Source organism: Tripterygium wilfordii, chromosome 22, assembly GCF_013401445.1.
Source record: "Tripterygium wilfordii isolate XIE 37 chromosome 22, ASM1340144v1, whole genome shotgun sequence".
Classification (NCBI taxonomy): Eukaryota; Viridiplantae; Streptophyta; class Magnoliopsida; order Celastrales; family Celastraceae; genus Tripterygium; species Tripterygium wilfordii.
Window position 1 is genome coordinate 5137851 of NC_052253.1, and position 14239 is coordinate 5152089.

Consider the following 14239-nt stretch of genomic DNA (forward strand, 5'->3'; position numbering starts at 1 on the left):
GTAATATCTCCCACGTATTAGGGTCGAAATCACGGGTTTATTTTTGTTACCCTACTGCTTATATGAATGAGAGCTATTTACAATTGCAAGTATTTAATTCTATTGGCAATATGCAATTAACATGTCTTAATTTTTCAAGGTTGGCACCGTTTGTGTTGCCTATATACGCATGCATATGGCTGTTTATTCCGATTGCTATAAAGAAAAAATCAAACATTTCAACGAGATGAATCATCCTATGGTGACTGCTCATCCTTTTGCCATAAAAAATAATAAAAATAATATCAAATTTAAAAAATGCCGTGAATTATACAGACTTACAGAGTGAACCAATACGAATTGGAATCTCTACTTACAAGAGAGACGCATGTGGAGATGTATGACAAGCAAAAGAATGTACCAAACGTCAAATAGTATTATATTAACAGTAAGCAAATCTATGTAATTGGGACGTATACAAGCAAATATGCTGCAACATCCAAAAACTGTAGAAAGAAAATGAGGAAAATAAAAATAAACATAGCTATTAAATGGAAGAAAGATATGGTAGCTACCAAACGAAAAAAAAAAAAAGTAAATGGAAAAATATGATGAGTAGATTTAAAGAAGCTCTCGAATCCAAAGTTCCGAGTCTCCTGACATCCACGCACGCTAAGAAAAAACAAAACTGATTTACGAAACCATATTCTTATGTACGCACGTCTCCATTCTCTTTCTACAAATTTTAGTGTTAAATTTACGAAAACAAAATGCTCCAATCATGATGTGGGCTCAAGACCGAATGCACCCACCAAAAATGCAGTAGTACTTACTTGTCAAGCAAAACCTGTCAATAATCTAAAAATATTTGGAACCAGATTGTGGTGGTGTAGGCGCTACTCGATTAGGAGTACGACGGCTGCTGGGGTTTGATCTAGATCTCTTATCACTGTTCTGTACTGCATCACTGTAACCATTGGATGAAGCCGTAGATGAATCACCATAAGAATTGTAATCAACAGAACCATTTGCAGCTGCATCAAATGCAGATCTCCAGTCGTCACCTGTAGCAGTACTGCTAGTCCTTGGGCTACTTTCTGCAATATAAGGTGATCCAAAGATTTAAACCACTGAAGAAAAGAAGAAATGTAGAAATATATAACCAGACGCCTTTGAAACACCAATATCTACAGATTCAAAGGTAGGGGGAAAAAACACTAAGGGCTTGCTTCTTTATAACCACTCATGAAATTTGATGACCTTCGACCAATGACTAAGCTCAGTGAAATAACCATGGACAAAAAGTACAGGATAGGGTTATAACCTAGTATACATACAGTCAAAGACAATATTTTTTCTTACTAAGCCATCAATCCTTTTCCCACTGATACAAAACAAATGGTTACCATAACCAAGCAAATAACAAGTTACCACAACAATGATCAATACAAGACTACCAGTATAGAAAACCTAAATATATTAAAATAAAAAAATTTCATATATTTTCAAAAAAAACACCATAAAGAAAAGATCCATCCTAGCGTCATACGTGAATGAGCACATACAAAAAGCTATAGCATCAAACCTAGTCTCCATTTCTGTCTTTAAACATACAGTACATTTCCAACTGAAATTTTTTTACACGAAAACAACTAGTTTCAGTTTGTTTTGTGGAAAGCAGTTCGTTGCTTTCAATATTCCCTGAAAAGATATTTAATAATCTAAAATTTTGAATGATAAGTCCAAAGTTTAGTTCGGCAATTAGCTTTTTCTTTTTTCGGTAGACAGGGCTGTGTCTGTGTGCATGTGCAAGATGGTGACTCGTTATCGAAACTAGAAAACATGATATAAGCGGAAATTCATCTGCCAGGATGTGAGTAAGCCTATCAATTATGGAATAAAAAATAATAATTTTGAAGCTCCCTTATTGATTCATGATACAATGAGGCTTTTTATGTAAAAAAAAGGTTTTCAGTATGTTAGCTGGCAAATAAACTGTTATACCATACTAAATAGAAGTCAACATCATATCAAGTGCAAAAGGCTCCCGCTAACAATGCGACATCTAAGAATGACCTATATATGCAGCCTTACCATATGGAGAGGATGTTTCCATGAATAAACCAGTGCCAACTATTTTGTAGTTTAGCAACTTCTCCACTACTACACAATTAAGTAAATAATGGCAACCTTCTCATTGAGCAAGGTTTATCTTAAATAAACACTTTCTGGCTACATACCTGATCCAACACTACCATTAGACCAGCCAGATACAGCAGCGGCTCGGTTATCATGAATGCTGAGTTGGCGTGTCAGTTTTGATAGGAGAGAGGACTGCTTGGCATAACGTTCCCTCCTTCGCTTCACATTATGGTCCTCTTGAAGCAACTCTTCAATCCTTTGTGTGCTTTGAGCACTAAAAAGGTCAAATATGTAAGCTATGATTATAAAGTTCTTTTTGATTGGCTTGTTACATGAATCTTAACACAAGAAGGGATGTACAACACATTTTATATTTCAATTGCTAACATGTAGCACATTGATGGCCAATCAAAGTAGCATAGAGAAATTAATGATCCGGAAAGTAAGAAGCCCATCTGGGCTGCCTGTGCAGTGACAGGACTTGGTTCAGATATGTAACAAGAAAAAACAAATGTTTATATTATGAAAATTGTGGTGAACCTGATAGAGCTGTATAATTGGTTTAACATGTCTTCCTTAGCCTTCTCAACCTGACAAAGGACAACTGCCTGCTCACCAAATTATAAAGTGTGTAAGAAACTATATACCAGTAGCTAACTGTAATGATGAATGGGAACACATTGAAGCAAACATACTTTTGGAACATTAGCTGCCAAACTATTCAAAACTGCTTCAACGTAACCACGTACTTCTTGTGACATCCATCGAAGTTCTTCTTCAGGGTCAACAGGTCTTCGAGCCATTGTGTCCTGCCCATAAACCAGCACAAAAGCAGATCCATCAATTGCAAGATTAAATTAACTCAATATACATCCCAGGTATATCAGAAAGTCATAAACTCCAATAAAGCACGTGAAAACTGATGTTTAATGAAACTCCACATAATAGAGAAGTATAGTTAATATTTCGTTTTCATATTTTGAAGATAAGAAATATAGCCAATCCAACCTACAACAGCTGCTGAGTCAAATAGTAGATGCACCAAGATAAGGTATCAAGACAATACATCTCGAAAATCATCTCAAACATTTAACTGACAGCAATCAATACATCAGAACCATAGAAGAATACACACACAACTGGGGGAAAACAAAAGGCATAAAATCAGAAAACTCACAAGAGATCCATCAGAAAGACTCTGTCGCAAGGGAGGACCCCCTTCAGACTTCATCTGTCCTTTTGAAGGTTGAATAACATTTCTTATCTTACTCAACCATTCAACCTTGTCAGTTGCACTCTCAGCCTTCAAAACAACAGCACTGTGGGCTGCAGGATCAATAGAGATTGAGTTGAAAATGTACAGTATTGTTCAACCAGAATTCAATGTGAAAGTATCTGCCAGATAAGCTTTAACAGTTACCTTTAAGAACGGTTTTATAAGGAACCTTGCTCGTTATCTTGAACACAAGACTAGGTGCTTTCTCAGTCCCATTTGCCTTCTTGTCCTTTGAACTTTTTGAGGGCGGTTCTTCATCATCCAAAGCTTCTTCAATGTTACATTCCTGCAAGTAAATAGATGACATGGGAGATCAGCCTCTGTTACCATTTCCTGTTATAATTTCAAACTAGCTTTCTTAAGGATGTGCAAGCATGATTGCATGGGAGGTGTATGTGTGTGTGTCAATTGATAATGGAGAGAGCCCTCTCAATAGTAGGGAGAGGGAGATAGCCAGATAGGACAAACACTTGTCTTATCAACGTAAATCCCAGTGAAATTTGGATAAAGATCCACAAAGGCCCAAGACATCAGCAATAAATTGAGAATTCCAGGCTCAGGAATAAAACAATGATGCTTCACCATACCTCCAAAGCAATAACACCACGAAAAAGTCTTTCCTCCTGCTTTTCAGTGTAGCCAAGCTGCGAAAAAAAAACATAAGGGAGATCCCTAATGTACAAAAACAACTGATGGCGACATATTCTATTAGTAAAAATCTTATACTTAATGGTTTAACCTTCGAAAATTGAGTATGGGTTTGTTTGAATCAAATTCAATAGAAGGCATAATCGAGTGAAGCCACTGGAATTTCTGGAATATTTTGTTTAGAAGTTATGTCATAAGATCTAAATAATCAAAATGCTTGTGGCTGATTGCTGTCACGGTCTCTATGCTTTGGGAAATATGAAAATATGTCTGGTTCTTAGTAACTATGAAAAAGCAAAGAGAATAGTAAGTAGTGAAATCAAAATAGTGAAAAAAAAAAACAAAAAAGAGAATTTTTCAATGCAGAAAGAAAAACCTGCAACCAGTGAAGACTTGGAGAAAATAAATCTTAGAGATAAGCCACAAAATAGAAAAATGTAATTTAGTATCATATCCATATTGTGTCAGCCGAAATCTCGACTTGTAGTGTGAATTTAAAATTCAAAAACTTGATACAAGAAGTACAAACCTTTCTTGTCTTCTCATTCAAAACAAACCATCGCCTGACCCATCCATTAGTTTTCGCACTTTTCTTTAACAGAAAACCTGCATATGAAGAATTTGATAGTGTGTTAAATATCAATCAAGAATAATAGTCTAAAGGGAATCAAGGAATCAAATTCCTCTGTGGCCCATGATCAAAGGGACCCCCAAGTCAGCTTTTTATTTGGTCTTTGCCCCCGTCCTAACAAATTTACACTGCTAAAAACAATTTTAAGTCAATAAGATTAAATAATACACATCTCCCGGTAATTACACTTTATTTAGAACATGGATCAAAGAAACTCACTTAATAGGAGGGTGGATGGGGTAGAGAGGAAGAGATAAGAGACTCCTATGGAGTTACCACCCACTGAAGTGAAGATGGAGAAACGACACAGGACTTGGGAAAGAATTGAATACCATATCTCATAACGACATGATAATGAAAACCAAAAGGTCCTTCGATCCTTTTCTTAGAAGATTACACCAATAAGGAAACTGCTATCATCCAACGGAGGACGGCTGAGAATAGCATTTCCCAATTCCCATATCAATGACTGAGAATGGCAAGCCAACTTAATAAAGAGCGGAGCAATTCCAAATCTTCAGAAGCTCATGGATCTCTCAATTTTCTTATGAAGCAAAGATGGATAGCTTCTTCAACAACCATGAAACACTATTTGAGTTGTCAATTTATATGCCCTAAATAAAAACTAACCGTATTTGAAAAACGACACATAGGACTCATCTTCGAAAAACTCATTATTAGAAAACCCAGCAACATAGCATACATGGATTATCAACACGAACCTGCCGTTATCTCTCCTTCAGGACCAGCAGTCTTTAAAGTTGAGCCTTCCTTTTCTTCTTTCTCTGCCTGACCCGATTTATCCTTCATCGATTTCAAGCTTCCTCCAGTTTGCTGACCAGCAGTTTGAGGGCTTGTAGCCTAAATTGAGGATGGAACACGTTATAGGGCAAGGAAAAGAAATCAATAGTAAAGAATTATAGGCAACAAAGCTAGTATATACACAATGCACTCATCTTCCAAAGTCACTCCAATTTACAACAAATGAAAAGACTGCATACCCTGTTCAATGTAGCTTGCTCCATCTCTTGTCCTTTCTTGGAGGATCGGTTCTTCAGCTCTTCTTCTCGCCTTTGCCTTTCCATCCTTAATATACCCAATAAATAAAATATAAGATTATATGCTGAGAATAAACTTCCGCAAAACCATCAGTATGATAAAGCTAAAACAAGCTAGAAAGATCTCTCTTGTCATTCTGTGGAGAACTTGGACGGAAAGGAATTCAAGGGCCTTCGAAAGAATTGAAAACCAAGTTCAAAAATCTAGGGATATACTGTTTCATTCTTCGGCTACTTGTCCAATTGTGTCAAATATGAATGAACATCTGTTCTTGAAACTAGTTATCTCTGACATACCCAGGCGGCACTCCCTTGGTGTCTTTCTAATACATATTCTTCAAAATAAAGAAACAAAAACAAATAGACAAATGGCACACCCCACCCTCCCAGAGAGTGACGTAGACAGACATAAATAAATTTCCTTTTAGCTTTTGAAAAAGAAAAGTACCTCCTTTGCACCAGACGTATGAAGTGTTGTGGAGGCACAAAAGCTCGCTCCATGTCAACCAATGCAACAACCATTTTCTTTGCTTCATTCTTAAATTCATCTAGAGCAGCACTTGCAATGGCAACAACCTTTTATGAAATCAAAACCACTTGAGCAGTTATACTTTATCATCAGAAGATAATTCAAAACAAGGACAGTATCTAATTAGTGAAGTAGACAACAAAAAAAAAACTGAGACAACAAAGATGTACAGAATATGTAGGCATCATACCTCTCTTTTGAAAGGTGGGTATCTTCCCAAACCTGGAGTTGCATTTGCAGAAGCAGAAACTATATCTACCAGGACCCGGTGTACCTGTTTTATCAGTCAGCTTTACCTCTATGAATGGCACGTTATAGACCCAAGAGTTCACAAATAAATTTCCAAGCACAACTATCCGCATTCCGCACAGCAAAATAATATAGCAAATTATCAATTGTTTTCGAATGCCGCAGATTATTAACATTTATAAATTCATAGGCTAGTTCATGGTTGAAAAGGAATGAATGCTCAGAAGTCTTAAATACAGAACTGCAAAGTTCAAACTCAAACAATATAATAGGAATATATTGACAGCTTTACCTCATCAACGCAAAGACGAGATGGATCTTTTGCCAGCTCCAGCACACCTTTAATTAAAGATCTTAAACCCTTCTCAGGGGAAATAAGGTATGGCTGATAACCATCTGCTTCTAACACAATCTAATAGTTCATGAATAACAAAAAGGGTCATAGGAGATACAAAATCTTTGAAGCAGCAACAGCTGTGCCACAGGAACAGAATTGCTGAAAAGAACCATGCGGAACATACTCTCTTGACGTTATTTATATCAAAATGTCGGTCCAAAGGCAGCTGCTTAATCCTATTTGGAAAATTTCCCTCAAAGCTGGCAACAATTTTCCACCCAGCACCCTGCAATAGAAAATCATTATTGCCATGGAATCTGAAACAAGACCATTCTCAAGCCCCATCACAATTTCATCAATAGAATGCACCCATGAATAGTTTCAGTTACTCTCAAACGGTAAAAGAAACAAATGACAGCAAATTCAAACAGGACACAAGCAAAAAAATATGTAAGTATTAAAAGAGGAGATTATTTCAGTTCTGGTGCTGATCAGTACTTGAATGCCGACTTATTGTACACAAGCCTTTTTTATCATCGTACTTCCAGACTTGAATCTTTGACTTTTATCCTAGGAAGCATCTTTAAGTTTGTTATGATTAGTTAATTTGCCATTTAACCCAATAAAGTTAACTTGTTGGATTGAGTTCACATCATTTAAGCCCCTCACGTGTAGGCTTGGCTATCCGACGACCCAACACGTGCACAACAAACGAGGCCAACACGTGGGCTACTCTCACACAAGGCCCTCACTTGGGGCAACAACAAACACAAACAAAGGCCCACACTCGGCGCAATAAAAAAAAAGGGGTTTAAATTGCGCAAACTAAAGTTTGAATCCAAAACCTCTTGCTCTAATCTATGTTAAGATTAGTTACTATAAGTTAACTTGTTGGGTAGGGACATTTCACGTCATTTATACATATTCTACCAAAGTTCAATTAAGAATAGGATTAGTATGATAGGGGAATACTGTGTTTAACACATATTAGAGCCCATATAGAATACTGAGAGGGATTCATTCATATCATTCTCTATTATATCTTAATTTGAGTTCTCTTCCTTCAACATTGAACATTTGTAACCATATAGCTTCAGATTGGCTTTGAGACAACAAAAATGCAAGCAAAAAGACTTGTGAATTTTAGAGGCCAAAGAGCAGAATTGAAAAAGTAACTGTCTCACCTCACCGGTTGCAATATGCTGAAGAAATCTATCCTCAAATTCACGGCAAAGTTCCAAAGCTATGGCTCTTGTGCCCTCAGCACTATGCACCATTTGCTCACCAAGCCTTACTAACTCATCCTGAACTATTTGAGATTTCCCTTGTAACCTACATGAGCATACATTGATGAAAATGGTAGGAAATTAGACTTTTTAAAGAATGCAAAATCACTCTAAATTTGCTTGCAAGCTGGTCTACCATAATTCCGGAAGAGGTTGAAGGTCAATTGATAATAAATATGGCACTTTTCATGATGGTTCAATTTTTAGATTTCATTAATCAAAAGTCTCCAAGATTTAGCCCAGCAAGATCAAATTAATGAATAATCTTAACGAATTAGTTAAATTTTGGCATGTAATTGTCTTCATGGCGTCAATGCTTTCAATTAGCAAAACAGATAATAGCAGGCAAGAAAGGGGACAAGGAAATGGAAGCTAAAGTAAAATAAGCATTCAGATAAATTGATAAATGTCAAGACAGAAATTTAGAAACCATTACCCAGAAAGGAGGTTGGGAAGCCGCACTTTCATGCGCTTGCGTATCTGCTGCGCCAGAACCTCAACCAATGCTAATCTGCCAAGCTTGCTTTGAGGTGCTCCAGTAAGTATAGATTTCAGGCTTTCACTCTCTGCCCTCCATGCAGTTTCCAAAGAGCTTTCAGATCCAGGTTGTGCAGAAGCTATTGCAACTGATTGACCAATTAGAGCAACAAATGGTATATCTGTTGTTTTTGATGGCCCCTGATTTAAAAGGAGAGCCTGTACAGCTGCAAGAGCTTTCTGATCTGAAGCAGCTTGATCTATCTTACTAATTATGCCTATAGTTCTGGTACCTGAAGATGATTCGATGCCCATATCATCATTAAGAGAGAGGAGCAAATAACAAAAATGAAGACAAGATAATACAATACTATCATTTATTTAATGCATTCCTCTTCAGGGACCTCATCACATGTTATCCATATAATGAGTAGTTATGATATAGCATTCCATTAACTGAGTAGTGCTAAAGGCATCTAATGAAGGTACTAAGTTAGACGAAACAAACGTGAGAGACATAATCAATGGTTCAATCCACATTTCAAGACAAACACATGTTAATCTCGTGCTTATGTTTTTGCATGTTATTCCCTTTAAATAAGCAAAAAATGGTTCAGAGACAAATTTTCTTGTAAGTTGTAACGCTATTTTTGCATTGACTTTGTCATTGATAGCTACGACATAGCATACACTAGGCAAGTAGTAAATGATTATATCTCCCAGTTCGTTCATCTGTCACAAATGACATCTCTCAATTCTTGCATATTTACAATATGACATAAAATGTTAAAAATTAAGAAAGCTAAAGGGTACCCTCCACTCCTACCTCCCCACCCACCTAAAGAAAACAGAGTAAATACAATACAAGATCAATAGTCATTTACCTTCTCCATCGTATTCCTTTGCAACTTTGAGGGCTCGAGAAGAAGCAATTTCAGATGCTTGGGCCGCAGGAATTATAACTAGCAAAATGGCATCGTTGTGCTCAGCATATTCGCTAACCTATGCAAGGAGGTCAAAAAGACACTACTTAATACTTTCATTTACCAAAGTGACAAAATTAAAGGAAAAGAAAACCTGATTGAGCCACATATAATTTTCATTATGCATTATGAAAACAACACCCACAGGAACAATAACATCTGTTACAACAGATTTCAAAAGTAAGTAAAGCTATGAAACACTCCAAAACTTACCACCGATTCATCCATGAAACGTTGATCCAGTCCAGGTAAATCAATTAGCTTTAGTGGAGGTGCTGGAAAAAAAAATCACATCAGACAACAATGCGAGATGCACGATGAAAAAATTCACTTTTCAACTGCTCAAGTTTTCCACGAAAATGATGGAAAAAAAACAGGTTTGACTCCAATGTTCAAGAGACTTGAAGACTATCATTCATGAATGAACCTGTGCTAGTACGAAGCTTCAAATATATTTCATCACGGCCTTTGATTGAGCCACCTTTACTTAGCCTATCCTGTAAAGAATGCCGTAAAGCACCTGCACCACAGCATCAAATCTTAAAATAGCACATCAAAAGGATCTTATTGAGAACATAGCATAAGTAGCTTAACAAACCATTCCACGCATCGTAGCTTAGTTGCTGATGCCACAGCCAGCCTCATTGAGTTTAGAAATGAACTATGGAAATATTATTTTTGCTAAATATACTTTTTCATCCCAAAAAGGCATTAACCAGTTGAAAAGCTTTTTAGATCACCGGGATTAACTAGCTTCTCCAAGTGATAGGTTTTGATGTAGCTTAGATTGATGCCTTTTAATTCCATTGAGTTCTCCACTTTCTTCACTTGTCTCAATTTCTACACCTAGGATTGCATCAGGTTTGATGGACACTGGCATCACAAAGTTGCACCGTGGGGAAATTAATAGTAGCATTAATTAAGGCAGGCATTGCATTGTTTATGATTTAATGGTTTCTAGAGTTGGTCTTATTAATATTAATCTAAATCCAAAAGAAACTTAAAACGAACTATAAGTAATACACAGAAAACAGTGGTTACTGACTTGCAGAAACTTGTTGTGATTTGTTGTCAATTTGCAGTATAATGGATTTGCTGCTCAGAGAGCCATCCTTCTGTAGACCAATGCTTATGGGAAGCCGAGTAGCACCATTTTCACCAGTTGGCTAAGTTCAAAATTGTTAGCACATTTAGGAATTCAGATCAAACTCTTGTTGAGTTAAACCAAAAGGAAGGTACCACTCAAGAAAATAGGTGAAGCTTAGTACAATCAACTTACCAGGATAGGATGCCCAATTAAACTGTTCAAAACTGCAGATTTACCAGCACCCTAACGAAATTTCAACAAATAGGAGAAATGAAAATCAAGATCTCCAAACAAACAAAAAATTATCAGAAAACAACATAATCACTTCAAACCGATGTAAAAATAAAAACAACAGGTCCGTTTAGATCTTTTTAACAAATATGGATTACAATAATTTTTACAACTACTGAGGAAAAAAGTGTGTGCGCATCACTTTCACTTAGAACAGCTGAACCACAGTAGAACACAAGAAAAATCAAACAAACTGAATACAATCTATAGGTACACAAAACAGTAACATATATATATATATATATATATATAATACAAACATGATTACAAATACGAGTATATGAAGCAAAAGGAAGGTAAATGTGACATACAACGTTGCCAAGGGAAACAACATTGAGGAAAGTGGAGGAGCGCCTAGAAGTGGAGGAGCTGGATTTTTCATCAACATCTTCGTCGGCCAGCAACGCCGCCGCTTGCCGCATCGACTCTGACAGCTGAGTCAACTCCTCGATCGCCTCCATTTCTTGTTACAACAATCAGAGGATCCGATCAATTAGAAACCGATCGAGTATACAGAGAAAGTTGAGCGGGAGATCGATTGATCCGAGTCGAAAACCCTAAAATTCGAGCTCTCACGGGATCGATGAGATCTGCAGCACTTATTAAAATCTTAGAGATTAAGTTTCAACGATTTGAAATACGAGAGAAAGGAAATGTAGTACTAGAAGAAGACGGCAAGACGCTGCTCCTTCTCTTTCTCCACTTCTCTCCACTTTCTCTCGGGTTTGAACTTTGAAATTACCAGAAGTATTGTATTACCTGACATGACTAATTCAAAGTGGACATGGACGCATGGTTAGGCGTATGCCGCGTATGACTCTGTTAAAAGTTAAAACATAACTTGACATTGGGCTAACTAATTCAAATCAGGACCGACCTGCTTTCCTTAGTGGACTCTGTAAACAGTTGGAATCTGAGGCCCAAAATCCCACGATCAAATTTATTTATCACATTTTCTTTTTTCCTCTTAAGTGAAAATGCTTTGATAAAATTAAATAAAGGAGTTTAAGACTATGTTACAAGTTAACTATTACGGCAGTGCTACGTATCTCTAACAAATTCAGTTATAATCAGCCATAACATGTAATTAGACAACGTAATAACGAAAGTCAAGGTAATTAGACAACATAATAACGTAATTTAATGTAATTAGATAAGATAATATTGTTATGGGCGATTATGAAATAAATTGTTAGGGATACAAAGAGTTTTCGTAACTATTATTATTATTATTATGAACTTGAAATTTCTCCACCGCAAACTACAAAGTCAAAAATATATACAACTTAACAATTTAATAATCAAAACGACTTGCCTTAAAAAGAAAACAAAATTCTCTGTAAACCAAAACCTCTCAACTCTCATATTCAACAATAATAGAGGACGAGAGATCCGACTCTTCTCCTCCTCCTCCTCCCCCATAGGATAAGATAGATATGCACATTTTTGTTATCTAGATATATTTTTCTTTTATGTTTGTGTGTTATTTTACAAGATTTCTCTTCTCTAGCTCTAAATCTTCTTCATCCGTCACGGATCTTCAATCATCGTCGGCGTTTCAAGATTGCTCTGACGACATATATTTGGTTTCTAGTAATGAGATTCTCAGATCTGAGAGAGATTGACCTCTCTTGTTGAAGGAGATGTCAAAATCATTGATGTAGACAAAAAAAAAATGTAAATTATGCGATTTTTTTTGTTGAGTTTTTATAAACCGGTGGAGTGCTAAATTGTTCAGCGATGTCCGGTGATCCGGGTGTAATACGGTATTATAAATTCATCATGGTCGTCTTTTTTTTTTTAGTTCTTTTAATTGTAGATTAATACTTTGGTAGTTTAATACAATTTAAAAAAAGAAAAGAAAAGAAAAAGATAAACTATGATGTCTCTGTGCAGTTCTGCCGAGCCAGTAGCCACCGCCATTTTCCTCTTTCGAACCTTCCAACACCAAATACCGGACAGAGCGTCGCAGACGAAAAAGAAGAGTAAAGATTATATATCTGTTTTCATTAAATTTATATAGACATAAAAGGAAAACGCAAAAAATGTTCAAAAAGGCGGTGGAGGCTAAATCCCACCGGAGGCTGTCAGGTGCGGACAGGAAGAAGCTCCAAAGAACGATCAGCGAGAGTTTCCTAGAGCCTCTGATGCCGACATCGACGCGTTATTGCCGCCTAAGGTGCCTTTTTCATTTATTTTATTCAGTGTTTTGATCCTGTACATGTGAAGATTAGATTGTTTTGGTTTATGAATATCGGTGTTTTGACTGTGATATGCGGGACATTGCTTTTGGTTTGGCTATATGATGTTTTTTGTACTTGGTATTTGAATTTGGATGTTGCCAAGGGAAATTCAATTATTTTGTTATGTATTGTGTGGAAGGAGCATATTCTGATAAGATCTTAGGTTGTTATCTGGGTGTTACCGCATAATTTCTTTGCGAAACTGTACTTTGATATACGAATGTTGATGGGTGTACAGCTAACAAGCTTGTTTTTGGGATGGTCATTACTTGTCTGAGTTTTGGTAATTTAACAGAAGAAGTTGAAGACCATGTACGCAGATCATGTTTTCTTTGTTTGGTGGGAATCTGTGACTTAGGCTGCGTTTGGTGCACAATATATTGCATTTGAACCATATATTGCATTACACAAACAAACAGCAATTTTGTGGTACAAATTTCAAAGCAATTTAAACACAATAAATGATTCTTTTTGGAATTGTGATATTTTCTACCATTTCAAGACAATTTCTTCCCTTGCTAATGTAACTACCCTAATGAAGTCATAAAATTACACAATATGCCACAATACTCAATTCACACGAGACTTTTCTCTGCTCTTGTAAACCCTTCATTTCTTCAATTTTCATCTCTGATATCAAGCTGCGGCAGACCAGCAACGGCGCAGTGTCTTCAATCGAGTTTTGCGACGAAGCTTCACACATCGGTAATCCCCTCATCTTCTCCTCAATCCTAGATTAGTTCGGTCTCTCTTTGTTTTCTTCGTTTAGAGCTTCTGGGTTTTGATCTCTTTTATGGGTTTGTTCCAAGAATCATTTGTAGATAAAATTTTTGGGTTAATTTTTGTAGTCAATATTTTGTTTGTGTAAAATCTGGATGCTGGAGATTGGGGCAGTGTCTTCGATTATTACGATGGGATTTATATGCTTTGTTTATGCTGGATTTGTTTTCATTCCAATATTAGGAGGTTTTGGTATTTATGATTGTCTTGGAAGTTCATTTAGCTGGGTATCAATCTGGTTTT

At 36.5% G+C, this 14239-nt stretch overlaps 1 protein-coding gene across 1 annotated transcript; it reads right to left on the reverse strand.

Moving 5' to 3' along the window:
• Positions 1 to 505: 505 nt before the first annotated feature.
• Positions 506 to 11746, reverse strand: LOC119992176 (dynamin-2A-like). The gene is made up of 22 exons (XM_038838839.1): positions 11285 to 11746; positions 10875 to 10925; positions 10641 to 10761; positions 10023 to 10115; positions 9809 to 9870; positions 9497 to 9614; positions 8572 to 8905; positions 8034 to 8181; positions 7034 to 7135; positions 6805 to 6924; positions 6454 to 6537; positions 6183 to 6310; positions 5678 to 5762; positions 5399 to 5537; positions 4575 to 4651; positions 3985 to 4041; positions 3542 to 3683; positions 3299 to 3447; positions 2817 to 2930; positions 2662 to 2729; positions 2220 to 2395; positions 506 to 1076 (listed from the first exon to the last, which is right to left on the reverse strand). The coding sequence occupies exons 1-22, from the start codon at positions 11432 to 11434 to the stop codon at positions 838 to 840; spliced, it is 2757 nt and encodes a 918-aa protein (XP_038694767.1). The 5' UTR covers positions 11435 to 11746; the 3' UTR covers positions 506 to 837.
• Positions 11747 to 14239: the final 2493 nt, after the last annotated feature.

Coding starts and splice junctions, on each gene's coding strand:
- LOC119992176 (XM_038838839.1), bottom strand. CDS start 11,434: ATGGAGGCGATCGAGGAGTTGACTCAGCTGTCAGAGTCGATGCGGCAA. Junction 9,871..10,022: donor GAAGCTTCGTACTAGCACAG/GTTCATTCATGA, acceptor TTTTTTTTCCAG/CACCTCCACTAAAGCTAATT. Junction 7,136..8,033: donor AGCATATTGCAACCGGTGAG/GTGAGACAGTTA, acceptor TTTCTATTGCAG/GGTGCTGGGTGGAAAATTGT.